General features: G+C 43.4%; 3 protein-coding genes across 5 annotated transcripts; 2 read left to right on the top strand and 1 right to left on the bottom strand.

Annotated features, from left to right (window-relative positions):
- Positions 1–867: 867 nt before the first annotated feature.
- LOC100282264 (anaphase-promoting complex subunit 10) lies at positions 868–3,676 on the top strand. Its single transcript, NM_001155176.2, has 6 exons — positions 868–1,453; positions 1,543–1,603; positions 1,686–1,778; positions 2,158–2,228; positions 2,738–2,842; positions 3,179–3,676. The coding sequence occupies exons 1-6, from the start codon at positions 1,248–1,250 to the stop codon at positions 3,246–3,248; spliced, it is 606 nt and encodes a 201-aa protein (NP_001148648.2). The 5' UTR covers positions 868–1,247; the 3' UTR covers positions 3,249–3,676.
- A 2,247-nt stretch (positions 3,677–5,923) lies between these two features.
- Positions 5,924–11,597, bottom strand: LOC103635290 (phosphatidylinositol/phosphatidylcholine transfer protein SFH6). 3 transcript variants are annotated; one of them, XM_008657783.3, is made up of 16 exons: positions 11,412–11,593; positions 11,231–11,319; positions 9,985–10,276; positions 9,654–9,750; positions 9,287–9,553; positions 9,112–9,189; positions 8,787–8,888; positions 8,642–8,691; positions 8,472–8,565; positions 8,210–8,308; positions 8,009–8,122; positions 7,593–7,722; positions 6,987–7,133; positions 6,730–6,896; positions 6,424–6,498; positions 5,924–6,277 (listed from the first exon to the last, which is right to left on the bottom strand). In XM_008657783.3, the coding sequence occupies exons 2-16, from the start codon at positions 11,262–11,264 to the stop codon at positions 6,257–6,259; spliced, it is 1,767 nt and encodes a 588-aa protein (XP_008656005.1). In that variant the 5' UTR covers positions 11,265–11,319; positions 11,412–11,593; the 3' UTR covers positions 5,924–6,256. The 3 variants fall into 3 exon arrangements, with proteins under 3 accessions (XP_008656005.1, XP_008656004.1, XP_020398073.1); XM_008657782.3 differs by having other exon boundaries at positions 6,730–7,133; positions 11,412–11,597; XM_020542484.2 differs by lacking the exon at positions 9,287–9,553 and having other exon boundaries at positions 6,730–7,133; positions 11,412–11,597.
- Positions 11,598–12,865: 1,268 nt separating this feature from the next.
- Positions 12,866–16,726, top strand: LOC103636978 (protein TIFY 11b). The gene is made up of 3 exons (XM_020542998.1): positions 12,866–12,988; positions 15,335–15,785; positions 16,584–16,726. The coding sequence occupies exons 1-3, from the start codon at positions 12,866–12,868 to the stop codon at positions 16,724–16,726; spliced, it is 717 nt and encodes a 238-aa protein (XP_020398587.1).
- The last annotated feature ends 502 nt before the right edge of the window (positions 16,727–17,228 follow it).

Below are 17,228 nucleotides of genomic sequence, written 5' to 3'. Positions count from 1 at the left end.
AGGCCTCGCCCGAGGCCAACCTCGGGCGGGAGACACAGGTTTTTATTACTGATATTTATAAAAGGCACTTCTTTGCAATCCTAATGACTGATATTTTGCAGGTTCTTATGTCATGGAAATTCAACGATTTAAATGAGGTAACCAGTCATCCATGTAAGAAACTACTATATATTAACACAACTATAGAAAAATAGCAGAAATTATTTTAGCTTATAAATACCATGGTATTCATAGTTTCATAACACTAAATATTTTATAAACCCGTGATTCAAAACCTATCTAACAAATTGTAGTCATCATATCAACCATATATTTTAGAAATCATAACTAATAACAATATGTGCACCAATCAAAATCAATTAATCAAAACCATACTAAGCAATATACGTAACAAACGAGTTAATGAGACACCATATCTTGGTCTTAAAGCTATACAGATCAAATCAAAGTTTTCCAACTCGAATACAGAGATTGGAGCATCTCTCGGTTGTATGGAAGCAGATGGAAATGAGGGAGACAAATGATCGGGCGTAGCTCGACACCAAGGTCTGTGGCGCACGTTGGCGCCATGTCGACCCTTGCTTGCCAGCTTGGCACGTACACCACAGCCGTGTTAACTTGGTGCCACGGGGTGTGGTGTCGAGCATAAGGTCAAAAAACGGAATTAAGTCGTCTAAGGGCCTAAACATAATTATTTTCTCTCGAAAAAGAGCTAAAATATCAAAAATGGGAAATATGGATTTGTACCATTAAAAGATTACAACCGTAGATATATATCATTTTTATCTCACTTACATGTGAGGTTTACATGAGTCAATGACATGTATAATCAATGGTATATATTTAAAGTTATAATCTTTTAACGGTACGCATCTAATTATTAAAAAATAAAAAAAAACTGAGACCCCCACTTGGGCACTCGACGAAACGGCGACTCCTGCGCCGGGGGATCCCCATACCATACGCCGCGCCGCCGCCACGAACAGCGACCGCCGCGAGGGCGACACGACCGGCAACCGGCCGAGGGGAGATACGATAGGCGAGTGCGGACGGCCTATCGCCGTGCGACAGCGGCACCCCGGTGTGGTCGCGTGCGCCGCCGGCGCCGGGCCAAGGCGTCAAGCGCTGCCCAGTCCCGATTCCGCCCTGCACTGCCTCTCGCCCTGTCCTGTCTGACTGTCCGAGACTCTGACTCCGCCCTGGTGAGCGTTCTTCACTCCTCCGATTCTTCACCTCGCACTGGTCCGATGGAATCCGACGCCGAGGAGGAAGCGGCGGCGACCCCAGCAGCGGCGGCGACCCCAGGCGCTGGGCGTCTGAAGGGGAACCCGGAACTGACTGTGGACGCGGACATGCGAGAGATGGCGAAGACGGCCGCGTGGAGCGTCAGTTCCTGCAAGGCCGGCAACGGCGTCGCGGCCCTGCGCGACGACAACCTCGACACCTACTGGCAGTCAGTGGATCACCTTTTTTTTTCTTTGTCGAATTAGTTGAAGCTAGAAGGTCAGAGTTGGTGATTCGGGTCCTGCGATTTGGTTTCAGGTCTGATGGGGCGCAGCCGCACCTGGTGAACATCCAGTTCCAGAAGAAGGTGCAGCTGCAGGTGCCTGCTTCAGTAGAGATGCTACTCCTTTGCCTTGTGATTCGATGGTTTTGAGACTAATTGGTTCTATGTTGTGCGGTAGCTCGTTGTGCTCTACGTGGATTTCAAGCTCGACGAGAGTTACACGCCGAGCAAGATCTCCATCCGGGCCGGGGATGGCTTCCACAACCTAAAGGTACGCTTTTTCTCCATGAGATATCATTTGAAGGATGTTCAGAACCTAGTCGGCTGTAATAGATTTAAACAAGATTATACATGTTGATTCGTCCGAGTTGAGTATGACACAGAGTCCGAGTTCCGAAACCTGCGAAATAATCATTCTGAGGGTAAACTTGAACTGATTTTATACACTGTAACTAGATCGTTTTTCTGGTATTTTGTGCCTTCCTAGAAGTTAGATACAGTTAATATGACCTGACATTACCTGGAGGTTTGCTTCTGCATTGCAAGTACTGCTGTATGAACTAGTCGTTTGAAAATTGAAATGTTGAGCTTACTAACTGCCAGTTTTGGCATCATTTGAATATTTACAGTAACGTATCTCATGATTCCAGGAGATTAGAACGGTGGAGCTTGCAAAGCCAGTTGGATGGGTCCACATATCATTATCCGGGATTGATCCACGGTATGCATTGTAATATGAAGATGAATAACCGTTCCTAAAATTATGTGTATACTCCCTTTATACATGTAGGAGGACAAAACAAATGTGCAGAGCTTAGCTAACAGCCTTGGTTTGTTGTTTTGGTTTGAATCTATGTGTTGAATTTGAAAAGACTTGGATATCCTGTCGGGTTTGTCGTTCCATACCGAACATTTGAGCCAGATAATACTACATCCATAATATTGTTAAGGCCCATTAGGCCCAGGCCTGCTGCCTATATATATAACCTATAGTCCTTAGGGACTGATTATCAATCGTCAATCCCAAGGTTAGTAACAAATATCACCAGGAAAGAGTTAAAATATTTTATGTAGTGAATGCTTGAAGAATTTTATCATCATAATAATTTAGGAAGTGAAACTATTTTAGAAGTTAGTGGAAGGGACACTCTATTTAAAGCTTGTACTACTTGATTTTACTTCTGTAATGTAGGCAGATATATTACTGTCTTTTTTTGGGTATGTATGCAGAGAAACATTCATTCACACATTTATGCTCCAAATTGCTGTTTTATCCAATCATCTGAATGGGAGGGATACTCATGTCCGACAGATCAAGATCTACGGGCCAAGACCGTAAGATGGATATACCTTGCATATCTATTACTACCTCTGTTTGTTTATATGTCGTTGGTCAGTTCAATTTTGAACTAAGCGGTGTCATATATTGAACTAAGCGGTGTCATATAAAAAAATCGGAGGGAGTATTATTTTGTAATACATGAGTATGTTTGACTAAACCAAGATCTATGGAGCTACAATAGAGTTAATAGACGCTTGTACCCATACAATGCCACATGGTCTACATAGGATTTGATGCTTGTACTCATCACATGCCACATGACCTAGATAGAATGATAGAACTTTATGTACAATTAAAATCTTGATTTTTTTATGGTGTTCTTGTTTCAGGAATCCTGTTCCCCACCAGCCGTTTCATTTTACTTCCAGGGAGTTCATCACATACTCTACTATTAGATGACAGTGGATGAGCAATCAAGATAGGATCGGCAGCTCATGGCTCTGGATGATCGCGCCATATTAGTATATTTGCCTGCTTGTGTGCTGTCTATCGGGTCTTGGACGTGTATGTGTAATGAAGTTGTTAAGTTAGCTCAGCAGCATCCACATCTCATATTTTAAACCCCACTACATAAAGAGTGCAGTGCAAAATAGTGATTTGCAGGGCACATGTACCTGCTGGCCATAGCCTTAGGTAGCAATAACATACTTTTGAATTTGTTTCGCGGCCTCTGTTGGCTTGCAGTGTTTGCTTGGTTCATTGGTTGGTCCCAATCATTTTGTGCCCTTGATGTTCAGTGCCTTAGGTTAGCCTATACAGTTTATGGACGGTCGTACTGTTAAACCTTTGAAACTTTGTAGTTTCATTTAAAAAAAAACATTTTTATGAAAATTGCCAACACACGCATGTGGCATGTGACGGTGTCTGATTGGCGGTCTGTCATATCATGAAAACCTTTCGTTTTGGAATGAAAACCTTTCGTTTTGGAACGGGAGAGGTGGCTGAGTGGACTAATGGTGTGTTTGGTTTGAGGTCAAAGTTGGATGAGTCAGGGGCGACACCGTCCCCTCGATTTTTTGGGATCACGCCGCCCCCAAAAATCACTCTGGTGTTCATCTCGCCCCCGCTTAACTCTCAACCAAACACTATAGAAAACGTGGCCGCCTTATTCCATCCCTTCTTGTACATTCAACCAAACGCATTCTAAAGCGGCGGATTGCTAATCTGTTGTACAATTTTTTTGTACCGAGGGTTCGAATCCCTCTCTTTTTGCCCCCTCCATTTAGGACTTTCGAATTGTAAGGAATTCTGACCCCCCAGATTTTCTCATAAATAAATGTACAAAATAAATCCAATTTAAATTTATAAGAAAAAATTTCAATTTTTTTGATTTTTACTCCTCACGCCCAGGATTACGTCCTGGGTCATTAGACAAGAATCCAAAGATATAGAGGGAAACAAAGAATGTCACTATTGTATTAGTTTCAAGCTAACACCTTTAGTTCAATTTAACACAAATATTTCTAATGCTAACAAAATCTATATCGATCCCTTCAATGTCACTAGAAAATTGTTCGATCTATTTAAGTTTTTTTTTTAAAAAATCTAGAATAAAAAAATATAGACCAAATTTCATTCCATACTTTTTGAAACCCTAAAATTACTCCAATATATTAGTTCGATCCATTTGCTTCCGAATAATTTTGAAAAAATAAGAAAGATTGAATAGATCGAATCGGTATAAACGAATAACCACATAGTTTTCTGGGTTCTAAAAAATATGTTGAAATTTTAAAAATTTATTTAAAATCTCTATTCATATCAATTAGAAAAAATATAAAGAGTCTCTGCAATGCATAAATTTGCATATGAATTATCTATTGGAGAAACAAAATTTTGTATGTCACACGTATATGTTGTTCATTACACAAAATAGCTAATTGACTCTAAAAATTATTTCCTTGTTAAAGCTAGGGCCACAGAAACACAAGTGCATAATTTGTTTTGCTGACAAATGCTAGCACTAGATACGTGAACAATATACGTCTCCGTCGACCGCGTAAGACTGTGTTCAGTTGTTCCCCCTAAATTTCTCCCCTTATATCCTACTCACGTGCCACGTCAGCGTTCTCTTTCCCCTATATCTTCACGCTGTACAACGATTCCCCCTATATCAAACCTCTATACCCACTATAACTATAAAATATTATTTTCTATAACTATTCATCACCTTTTACCAATTTTCCGTCTACTCAAAATCACTATCGTGCACAGCGTTCGAGGGCAGGGGGCCGGCTACCGCTCCCCCAAATCTGGTGTAGCACTGTGCAATCCTCTTTGACTGTAGCTGGTAGGGGAGGTTTTAGGGGCAAGCGCTGCAGCACGTAGGGTTGCTCTACACACGGTAAACCAAGGGGAGGGGGCGTCTGGCGGGAAGCGTTGAAGTAAGTCTAATAAATGACATTTGTACGTCATGCAACTACCCAACAATTTTTATATTCTAGAATTTTTTAAACTCAAATAGATCGAACTAATTTCTAATGACATTAAAGAGATCGGTATAAATTTTGATGCCATTGGAATGATTTGATTTAAATGGAACTAACGGCGTTAGCTTCAAACTAACGACAATGACATTTAATGGATTAAAATTTAAATTTGATGGCATAGGAATTGGTATAATTTTGCATAGCATTGAAGGGATTTTCTCCATATTCTACGCTAGGCATGAAGTTTAATATTCATACTAGCGGCTCATATAACCTACAGCTAGCGACTTATATAACTTACCGCTAGTAAAAATATCTCTTTATACTGCAATTAAAAATTACGGTATTAAGACTAGGTAATTGGTTTAAACCCACATTTTGATTTGGTTTCTTCGGTGCAACAAAATTTTGGTGTGGGCAAAATTAAGAGAGTTGAATACATATGAGTGACCCTGAATTTGTTAAAAGATTTAACTTAGATTCACGAACTTTGAAAATGTATTTTTAGATACTTAAACATGTTGAGTGACACACCATAGAGTAAAAATGGACGTGGGATGCACCATTTTTACAGGTTTAGGTACCTGTACCTAGGGGTGTATCACTAAACTTGATGATTGCATGAAAGCATTACGCTACATGATATGATTCTAACCAAATAACCGGTTTTATTTTTGGTGCTGCTATATTTAGTTTTTCATGTAAACACGAGCACATGCGATTTCATTTACAACTACGTATTAGCACGCAATCAGCTATACACCAACTTCCAAGATTACAATTTAGGGTAGCACACAAGTGCTAGACCACACATTCACCTCGGGGAGGAGAGGCGCACACCACAACGCACCTATTTTCTTTCCTACTATACTTTACACACTTCTAAAGATGGACACATTACATTCTACTACATATTAGCCGCAATCCAATATACACATAAACGGCTCCGGACATGAACAGCTGCTCCACGGTCAAATCTTAGAAGCAGAACTTCTTTTTCTGCACAAGGCAAACAATCAAACATAGTGGACAACAATCAATTAGATGGGACTCAAAAACTTAATGATCAGACATTGAGCGGGTGGAAATGTAATTACATATTTATATCTCAAAAGATGGAAAAAGGTGGGAGAACAGTAACATACACGAAATTTGATCAGCTCCTGCCTATCAATGTACGCGAGTAGCTCATCCTGTCGCATCAAAGCATCATAAAGGGCCTGCTCATGGAAATTGAGTAGATAGTCAAGTTCATCACATTGTTAGTACTTCCTTTTTTCCCTATATGATGGAATAAATAAACATTATCCCAGCCTCTACAGACTTATTTAATTTTTCAGGGAAAAAAGGCTAGAACAATAGTTTTCATGTGTTGTTGTCATGGAGTAATAGTTTTCATGTATTTCTGATTTGTACCAATTGAGACCAAAGATTGAAAAGAACAAGCTCACTTTCTTTGTGGAAATCAGCTCAGCTTCCAATGCATCCACACGGCGGACGGCTGCATTGAGCAATTCTTCCTTTTCAAACGGCATCTCAGACGGCTTCGTTTCAAGCACCTGCACCTTGTCCTCCAACTCACCCAGCCGTCTCAGCATCGATGAAATCACATCATTTTCTGTGTAGGATGGGGCAGGAGATGGAGGTCGAAACTCCTCCTTGCACTCCTGCTCTTGAGGATACTCAACATGATAGTCGTCATGCTTACCAGATTGGTTGGAGATCCTTCTAGCCATCTTGCTTGGGACAGAACAAAGCATGGCAAAAAGGGTCATCATCAAGAATGTCAGCCATGTGATAGTTTGAGCTCTGAGTCCTTCAAATGTGCCATGCAAATTCCTCAGGGACAAAGAACCTGGTGTGGAGAATTGTAAAAGGTTCAGGGTTCAGCACAAAGTAATACAGAACAACTGAACAAAATACAGAACAATATTCTTGCATATGTATCGCATGTTTCCGTAATTTTGAGAACTAAATCCTAACTAGAGAACACTTTCCAGCTTAAGTTGTAAGCTGTGGCCCTCAAAGTTCGTTTTTTTATAAAAGTAAAAAAAAAGTAATCAACCAGAGGATGTAGCTAAAAAACATTGGTATGGATGTAAGCACATTGGCATAGGAGCTAAATTTTTTTAGGATTGATGAAGTACAGCAATAGATACTTTGCTAGTCTAATTATCTATCTATAAAGATTAGATTTTTTTTGTGTGGGAAAACACATGGGCTAACTAAAACTGAGCGGATGTAAAATGAAGAACAAAAACTTTAGGCAAGAGATTCACAATAAAATAAACAATTATATACCAACATAGAATACCTGAAGAAGCAGCTTGTGGACTAGATCTGGGACTACCCCATCCATCATCAACAATCTTGTCCACAACAGGAATGTTTTCTCCAATAGAAGCATGAACAACAGATGAAGAACCATGTGCCGACAATTTTGACTGGAGGTAGCAACAGAGGTTACACATTAATACTGGTAGTCTGGTTGACAATAACAAAAAGAGTATAACCCAAAGGTACATTCCAACTGGTTTGGGAAGTGAACTGGTTAAATTCACATATTACCAAAAGCAACAAGAAAACAATGGGGGTGTGGTACCATTTCCCATCCAATGAATGTTTACAGAGTAATTATAATTTAGTGGCCTTTCATCAATAATTTCCAGATTATGCTAGTAATGTCCAGTTTTTATTCTTATACTAGACTGTACAGGGTTAGCCACTTGCCTCCTCGTGAACAGGGGTCAAAATAGGATGTGTAATCAGGTTCCTTGATGCAGTAGGAGATGTTACGTCTTCCACTTCAGACCCAGACTCGGCAGATGCATCACTGCCTTTTCTCTGCTTCAGTAAATAATGGAGTAAGTACTGACTGAGGATCGAGAATGATGTTTCTCGAAATTTCTACACTCAGGCATTCAGACTTACATTTGGGTGCACTGGCCAAGCATAACTGACTATCCTTCCATCAGTGCTGGATATGGTCACAATTTGCCTGCCATAGTTCGCCTCGCCATTGAGGACTCTCTGGACAGAACGAAGGCGCATCAAAAGTTAGCAACAGAAGGCATTGTCCAGCTGAAAATCTCATCTGGAAACATCTCTCTTTTCTTCTTTGATATTTATTCATGTTTTCTTTTTTCATAACACTTGGGGACTCAGGACAGGTCAAGCGACATGATATTTTTACCTTTATTATGTTGGGATCCTTCCAAGGACCTTTGTCAGATCTTTCGCAACCTTCAATACACTTGCATTTGCCACCAAGAAATTCTGGCAATTCACTGCATTAATGCATTAAGCAGAAATTAGAATGGAAGTAAACAACATAAATGTACGACCAAGAAACAAAATACTAACCACTCGTCAATTATTTCGAGCAACTTATGTTGATACTTATTCCCAAGAACCTTCAAAAGAAAATGAGAAAGGATCACTAACTGACTACTATCTGGATATCATATTACTAAAGAAAGATGCAAATGCTTAACAAAGCACTACATACATGAATCTTGGAAGCAGTTTTTGGATCAAGGAATGATTTTATTGTGCTCCATAACATCTTGAAGCCTTGGCCCGCATTAATTATATACATCTGGCACAATGTCTGTAACAGCATCCAAAATGGGAAATGAGTGTGATGCCCCCTCAAAAAACACATCCAGAATACATTAGGGATTGTAAAGTTAGGCCAAGATAAACATAGTGCCAAGAAGGAAGTATATTTCTTCTTTTTGATTTTTTTAATCTATTAATGGAAATATTATTTGAAAACAATCAAGATGTTGGAACAAAACTTGTCATTCAGGATCCTTGACAGTGTTACCAACCTCTGGGTAGTTATCGTTGTCGATCTTCTGTAATCGTGTGATTAATTCCCTGGCAGATTTTGAGAAGTTCTTGAAACCCTTAATTTACAAAGAAATAAAGAACAAAGCATTAATTCTTAGTAATGTGGATTTATATGTAAACAACAATATTTAGCTATCATATAATGCAGCATACCACGCCTTGCACATCAAAAATAGAAGTCGACGAATCTATGTGCTTTTTTGCAGCAATGGAGCAAGCAGGAAATCTCATCTGGAAGCACCTCTCAAATTCCTTGACATGGTATTTCACATACCGATCTAGAGTTGTCACTTGTACTAGCTTGTTCGCATCAACTTTCCCTATTAATTCTATGTAGACAGGTCTTCCCTCTTTATCTACCCCATGATAAAATTGTGGGTAATACTTTTTAACTTCATCTAACTCGGCGTACTCAAATTCCTGAGTTATAGAACCAAGAAGGGTTAAAATATAGAGGTTACTCTGAGAAAGATTGATAACTATGAAATATTATGGTATGCTAATTTAACTTCAGCTTTACCTCTATTTTGTCAACCCCGAATTCCTTCCTCCATTTAAGCATGTCTGACCACATATTCTTAGCTTTCTCAACATCAAATTTCCGTGCTTTTAGGAATCTGCAATGCAAATGAGAATCCCAGCCCAGTCAACTAGGATGGCGACCACTTTCTTCCAATCATGGCCTCTCAAGCACATGTACAAAGTTTTGTGTGTGGCTATTAGAAAGGTATGAAAATGGAAGAATATATGCAGCATAAATAGAAATCAAAACCTTGCGAACAAGAAACTTCCTGTCTTTTGAAGGTTATTCAAAAGAAAAGAAAAAAAACTGTGAACACGAAATGTTGTACCTTAACATCATGTGATAATCGTCATGCTGTGGCGGCAGCAAATCCTCGTCAATTAAGCATTGTCGAAATGTCTCAACATCTTGAAGTTCTTTAATGTCCCTTATATCCTTGATGGAATCCCCCCTTTCGGTCTTCTTTTTGCTTCTCCTTCTCAGGGAATGCCTGAATTTGTTCCCCGCGTTAATTGCTTTTTTCTTGAAAGATCCGATCTTAGTCTTCTTATCTCCTTCTGAGTTGTCTGCATCAGATCTGCTCTCTTTCCTTTCATCGTTATGTACAAACCCTTCAAAACCTGCAAAGGCTGTCTCAGTTTTCCATCTCAAAATCCAAGCAAAGAGCTATTTTTGTTCCGTAGCAGCAGTTACTCTTAGGTGGGTTAGACTAGACAGAAAATTGTGCTTTACAATGAGAAGCTAGAACTGCAACCTGTCTATTAGATGAATGCTAAACCAGAGGCGCTCTGAGAGATGTTAATATCGGTATGAACAGACCTTCATAGACACAAAGAGTACATGGTAATAAACTAATAATAGTTGAGGCATTGAGTGGTTGAATGATTTATGAACTTGTTAATTTGCACATGTTACAACATTGCTATATGTCGATTATCTGCATTAACTCAGCTTCAAGCATAAGGTTTAAGCCCTCTAAAGAGCATCTCCATTCTCCAACAAGGTGTCTCAAAATAATGCCCAAAAATTTAAACACTACATTATTTAAAGTGTTTAGGCCACTAAAAATAAATTGAGCTCCAACATTTAGACCCTAAATCATGTATTTTAGGAAGTATATTACATTATTATGAACGAAAATGTCGAGAATGATGTAGAAAATAAGTATAGAGCACTAACCGGGTTGTAATATATTTGGATCACTTTATGGTGTGCCCTATATTTGTTTGATAAAAATTTATAAAACAAAGCACTGTTTTTATGAGTTGAGCTCTATATTTCAAGATAGAGCACTGATTTAAGACACTGTTGTAGATGGGGAACAGGCACAGCTTAGGCAGTTGGTAAACAATCTACTTCTGTATTAAGATTTTTTTTTCAAAAACAAAGTACGTTGGATTTTTTTTCCTAGCCCCCGAACCTATAAGGCTATAACCATGCAGGAACACTATTACCCAAACAGAACTCCCTCAATTTGAAAGAAACAAGGAAGAACAAGATGAACCAATAGCACGCGCTAATTCGTCGGGAATCGATTGGTTGCGTCCCAACGGGAAGAAGCACTTCATACTCACATGGCCTAGCAAGTCGGTCGAGGGGGGCTGACATCCCGTCTGCCGATGCCAGAATCGGTCCCCGGAACAAACCCCAAGTTCAGAATCCCCTGCAACCGGCCATTCGGGAGAAAAACACTGATTGATGAACCGTGAACGGTGCACCAGAAGTCGAAATTTTTAACAGCCCCTTTCTTCTTACCTGTTCCAATTTGGATATCGGGAGCCGGTGGTTTTGTCCACGAGGAGAGCCGAGAGCGCCTGCCTCTGCCAGTCTGCCGCTCTGCTTTTCAATGGGTGGCGGTGGAGGTGGAGGTTGGGGTGGGGCGAGGGAGATGCTGCGAGGTCCCGGTCACTTCCCGAGTGGACCCGGCTCATGCACCCGGACCAGCCGAACGGTTGAGCTGTGCCCATGGACCTTATTCGGTGTGTCTGGTAGGCTCGTTTACATTTGGATTCGGAGGCGCGTGCCCTGGGCCTGGCACGATTTCTGTGGGGACCACGGAACAGTGGCCGTGAACCGTAGACCGCGTTCAAGGAGAGTGTGCCGGTGATGTGACGCGTGGAGGAGGGGTTGGCCAGGTCGGACTGGAGATTAATGGTTTCGTTTGGTTGGAGGAGTTGGACAAACTCCTCTCTCGGCACTCTGAGCTCCGCTGGTGGTTCCGTGATTATTTTTAGGGAATGGAAACCTTTTGCCGTCTCTCTTGATCAGTTGCGGCTGCTGCATGCCATGTTTTTAGTTTACCAAAGAGGAAGTGACTAGACAAATAATCTGGTCTGGATTTCGTGGCTACAAGAACAAGAAACCTTTTCGGACATACTCTATGTTACAGTATGTCTTTATATAATGGTGGAGTAGCCTGTTCCTGACCAGACCAAGAAAAACAACGCTAATATCTCAGCCCGGCACATTAAATGTATGTAACTATTGTAGTATTCGCAGCCGCAGCCGTAAACGGATTAAAGATGCAGCAAACCGATACATATTTGAAACTCTAATGGAACTACGGTTAAACAATAGCAGTAAATTTCGTGCTGGGATGCATAGTATCAGCAGTAGTACGCAGTCAGTAACTGCCAGTAGCACAGTGCAGTAGCCCGCCAAGTGCCATTGTGCTCTCTCTTCACTGTCCTGTGTTTTTTTCTGCTGGCATTCATGGCATCAATCAGAAACAGTGGCCAAACAAATTGGCACATCGATGGGGTCGGCACCGAGGGAACTTTCTGTCCATGTCTACGCATCCGATCCGCTAGCTACGCTACCTCTGCCTGAATATCTTTAGTTGTTACACTGATTGCAAAACACCCGTGAGCCATGCTAATTAAAGCGGCTTTGGCTGTCATCGCATCACACGGGAACGGGGCTGTTGGCGAATCAAACAGGTTCGTAGCGTGATCTGATGAAAACCTGAAGGACGAAAGGATTAAAGAGAGCATGCGCCTATATATATATATATATATATATATATATATATATATATATATATATATATATATATATATATATATATATATATATATATATATATATATATATATATATATATATATATATATATATATATACGGCGGCACTAAAATGCACCTGGGTGCATTCTCTATATTGAATGCACCCACCTGCAATAACATCTCGAGCACGTCTCGGCCTCCTGTATGCGCGTCTTCCTGCCCCCCGCCGCCGCGCGCCACCCTCTCCCTCACCGCCGCCGAGTGCCACCCTCTCCCCCACCGCCGCCGAGCGCCACCCTCTTCCCCACCGCCGCCGAGCGCCTCCCTGTCCCCGCGCCGTCGCGTGCCTCCCTGTCCCCGCGCCGCCGCGCGCCTCTCTGTCAGCGCGCCTCCATGTCCCTCGCATTAGGTGTGATTGCAACTGTTGTACAATTCTACCCAAATATCTGTTAAAAATGTAAACACAATGATTGCAACTGCTGGTGTGTTGTAATTGCAACTGCTGGTGTGGTGTGGATGCAACTGCTGAATTGCTCTGATGTGATTGCAAGTACTGAATAACTCTGAAAATTTTGTTAAAAAAATATGATTGCAACTGCTGGTCTGGTGTAATTGCAACTGCTGGTCTGGTGTGATTGCAACTTCTATATAACTATGTCCAAAATTTTGTTAAACAAACAATGATTGCAACTGCTGTCTGGTGTAATTGCAACTGTTGGTCTGGTGTGATTGCAACTTCTTTATAACTATGTTCAAAAATTTGTTAAACAAACAATGATTGCAACTGTTGTCTGGTGTAATTGCAACTGCTGGTCTGGTGTGATTGCAACTTCTATATAACTATGTCCAAAAATCTGTTAAACAAACAATGATTGCAACTGTTGTCTGGTGTGATTGCAACTGCTTTCTAGTGTAATTGCAACTGCTGGTCTGGTGTGATTCCAACTTCTATATAACTATGTCCAAAAATCTGTTAAACAAAACAATGATTGCAACTACTGTCTGGTGTAATTGCAACTGCTGGTCTGATGTGATTGCAACTTATGTGAAGAGGTTGAGTCGTTCGTGGAGAAAGAGGGGCGTGGGCGGGAAAGTGAAAAGGTTCTGTCGGGAGCGGGCGGGAGCGACGAAGACGTGCGGGAGGGACGAAGACGGACGAAGACGACCTGGGTGGGACGGTTGGCTCGGACCTGGCGCGTAGGTTCGGCCTGGGTGCATTTTCTATATTGAATGCACCCAGGTGTAATATATAAAAACAGTATATATATATATATATATATATATATATATATATATAAACTGTATTTATATATTACACCTGGGTGCATTCAATATAGAGAATGCACCCAGGCCGAACCTACGCGCCAGGTCCGAGCCAACCGTCCCACCCAGGCCGTCTTCGTCCCTCCCGCACGTCTTCGTCGCTCCCGCACGCTCCCGACAGAACTTTTTCACTTTCCCGCCCACGCCCCTCTTTCTCCACGAACGGCTCAACCTCTTCACATAAGTTGCAATCACACCAGACCAGCAGTTGCAATTACACCAGACAGCAGTTGCAATCATTGTTTTGTTTAACAGATTTTTGGACATAGTTATATAGAAGTTGCAATCACACCAGACCAGCAGTTGCAATTACACCAGAAAGCAGATGCAATCACACCAGACAGCAGTTGCAATCATTGTTTGTTTAACAGATTTTTGGACATAGTTATATAGAAGTTGCAATCACACCAGACCAGCAGATGCAATTACACCAGACAGCAGTTGCAATCATTGTTTGTTTAATAGATTTTTGGACATAGTTATAAAGAAGTTGCAATCACACCAGACCAGCAGTTGCAATTACACCAGACAGCAGTTGCAATCATTGTTTGTTTAACAGATTTTTGGACATAGTTATATAGAAGTTGCAATCACACCAGACCAGCAGTTGCAATCATATTTTTTTAACAAAATTTACCAGAGTTATTCAGTACTTGCAATCACATCAGAGCAACTCAGCAGTTGCATCCACACCACACCAGCAGTTGCAATTACAACACACCAGCAGTTGCAATCATTTTGTTTACATTTTTAACAGATATTTAGGTAGAATTATACAGCAGTTGCAATCACACCTAATGCGGAGGACAGGGAGGCGCGCTGACAGAGAGGCACGCGGTGGCGCGGGGACAGGGAGGCACGCGGCGGCGCGGGGACAGGGAGGCGCTCGGCAGCGGTGGGGGAGAGGGTGGCGCTCGGCGGCGGTGGAGGAGAGGGTGGCGCGGGGACAGAGAGGCGCGCGGCGGCGGGGGGCAGGGAGGCGCGCATACAGGAGGGCCGAGGCGTGCTCGGGGTGTTATTGCAGGTGGGTGCATTCAATATAGAGAATGCATCCAGGTGCATTTTAGTGCCGCCGTATATATATATATATATATATATATATATATATATATATATATATATATATATATATATATATATATATATATATATATATTAAGGCTATAATAGTAGTCTGCCGTTCTGCCTCTTTTGGTTTTGCATTCCCTCAATCTGCACCGTCCATCCCAAAGCCCCGTTTTTGTGTGTCGTCCGTCCGTCGTCTACCGTCCGCCCTCCCCCTTCTGCACGCGCAACATGGCTCCCTCTACCCCCTCCCGTTCGCAATTCTCCTCCCAACACGCACGCTAGCAACCGCTCCCTTCCTCCACCTCCACCTCCGGAGCGGACGTCGGCGCCGACGAGCAGCAGGAGCCGGCCGCCGTGAGGGCTGAGGAGATGCCCGGGCCCGCCCCCGCCGTGGCGCCGCCGCTCACCATCTTCTACGGCGGCATGGTGGTGGTGTTCGAGGACTTCCCGGCGGAGAAGGCGGCCGAGGTCATGTGCCTCGCGGCCGGCGACGACCTACCCATCGCCCGCAAGGCGTCGCTGCAGCGGTTCCTGGCCAAGCGCAAGGATCGCCTCGTCGAGCGCGCGCCCTACGCCCGCCCATCATCCCCCGCGGAGGAGCCGGAGAAGAAGACGGTAAAGCCGGCCTCGGCCTTGGCCTCCTGGCTCGGACTCGACAGCACGGAAGCCGACTGCCTCACCATCACGCTGTTCTGCCATCGACTGGTTCTGCGGTTCTGCCCACCCCCGACAGGTGGGCCCCATCTTCGAGCGTCTGTCTCCTGCTGTAGCTCGCCCGCAGAACCGCGCACTCCGCTCCACTCCCAAGATTTTCACCGTGCTCGCTACCTGGTCTGCCCCGCCGTCTTCCCCCAGATCGTGCAAGACCTAGGTCTACCCAGTCGCTGCTCGCCCGCTCCCCCCCTCAACCTCCAAGCCCAGGTAACCTCCGCCTCACGCTCTCTAGCTCCGCCTCATCCACTGCCCCGTCATTGCCGACGGTGCCGCCAGATGCCGCAAGGAAGGGGGGGGATGCGGATGGGGACGATCTATGCCGTCGCAGCACTGGCGCTCGACGTGGCGGTGGACTGCGAGGACAACCTCATCGCCGCAAAAGGGTCACCTCTGGCACTTCGGCATCGCCTCGGGTGAGGGGCCGACAGGCATGTTCTCCTCCATCGACCCCGTCCATATCTTGTAGGCCATCGAAGTCGACGCCAAAGCGGGGAAGGAGAGCATGAGGGCACACTCTTCATTCTCTTAAATCTCACCGTGCCTCACCCTGCGCCAGCCATAGCGCCGAGGGCGGGATCAGTTCCGTAGACAGCTCCCATATCTTCGAAGTCCTAGACCTGGTGGGTCACACGTTTGGGCCATGAGAGGCAGAGATTTATTATGGCTAGGTTGTCTTCCATTCCCATCCCACCCTTTCTCGTGCTTGCTGCTCCCTCTCCTATGGCTGATGTGCTCTCCACACTCCTCGAATGGTGCCCGTCTGGGACTGATTGATGATGTGATGTTGGTTGACCTGACTCCTGTGTCGCATGGGCAGTACGCGGCTATGGGCCTGGTGGTGTGCGCCGCCTTGGGGAGCGGCTGGACGACGGGGTCAGGAATGGAGGGGCCACCGACGGTGAGCAGAGTCGGTGGGACAGGCAGACAAGAGGTGTTGACACTGCCTTGGTCCCTCTTTAGTCTTCACAAAATCACCACGGTGGCACATGCGGGTGGTGTTGACACTACCTTGGTCCCTCTTGACGAAATCACCACGGTGGCACATGCGGGTGGCCTTTGCCTGCAGCGTGTGCGGGCAGTGTACGACCAGGGCCATCAATCCTCATGCCTACACCAATGAGACGGTGTTTGTTCAGGTAAGATTGTAAGAATTTTGTGATTAGTGTATCCATTTTGCATTAATAAGGGTCAAGTTAAGCTGATCCTTCTACTGCCTTTAGGTATATGTATTGAGATGCCACCGTTATGCTTGTGTGTTCGTTTTTCTAAGTTGCAGCATCCTTAATTTGTTATTACTCCTTTATAGCATACTATTACAATCTTACCTGAACAAACACAGTTCCATCGATGTAGGCATGAGGATTTATGGCCCTGGTCAAGTTAAGCTGATCCTTGTATTGCCTTTAAACCGCTATGCTTCTGTCTTCGTTTTTCTAAGTTGCAGCATCGTTAATTTGTTATT

The sequence above is a fragment of the Zea mays genome, chromosome 8 (genome assembly GCF_902167145.1).
Source record: "Zea mays cultivar B73 chromosome 8, Zm-B73-REFERENCE-NAM-5.0, whole genome shotgun sequence".
NCBI lineage: Eukaryota > Viridiplantae > Streptophyta > Magnoliopsida > Poales > Poaceae > Zea > Zea mays.
The sequence above is the reverse complement of the archived record's forward strand: the minus strand, read 5'-3'. Positions and strand labels throughout refer to the sequence as shown.

Bases quoted from the DNA above. Each gene is read 5' to 3' on its own strand.
- LOC103636978 (XM_020542998.1), top strand. From the start codon at position 12,866: ATGCGCGTCTTCCTGCCCCCCGCCGCCGCGCGCCACCCTCTCCCTCAC. The intron at 12,989-15,334 runs GTCCCCGCGCCG...CACGCACGCTAG, and splicing joins CCGCCGCCGAGCGCCTCCCT to CAACCGCTCCCTTCCTCCAC. The intron at 15,786-16,583 runs GTGGGCCCCATC...TCGCATGGGCAG, and splicing joins GTTCTGCCCACCCCCGACAG to TACGCGGCTATGGGCCTGGT.
- LOC100282264 (NM_001155176.2), top strand. From the start codon at position 1,248: ATGGAATCCGACGCCGAGGAGGAAGCGGCGGCGACCCCAGCAGCGGCG. The intron at 1,604-1,685 runs GTGCCTGCTTCA...GTTGTGCGGTAG, and splicing joins AGAAGAAGGTGCAGCTGCAG to CTCGTTGTGCTCTACGTGGA. The intron at 2,229-2,737 runs GTATGCATTGTA...GTATGTATGCAG, and splicing joins TTATCCGGGATTGATCCACG to AGAAACATTCATTCACACAT.
- LOC103635290 (XM_008657782.3), bottom strand. From the start codon at position 11,264: ATGTCAGCCCCCCTCGACCGACTTGCTAGGCCAT. The intron at 8,566-8,641 runs GTTAGTATTTTG...GCATTAATGCAG, and splicing joins CTCGAAATAATTGACGAGTG to TGAATTGCCAGAATTTCTTG. The intron at 7,723-8,008 runs GCAAGTGGCTAA...TGCTACCTCCAG, and splicing joins TGACCCCTGTTCACGAGGAG to TCAAAATTGTCGGCACATGG.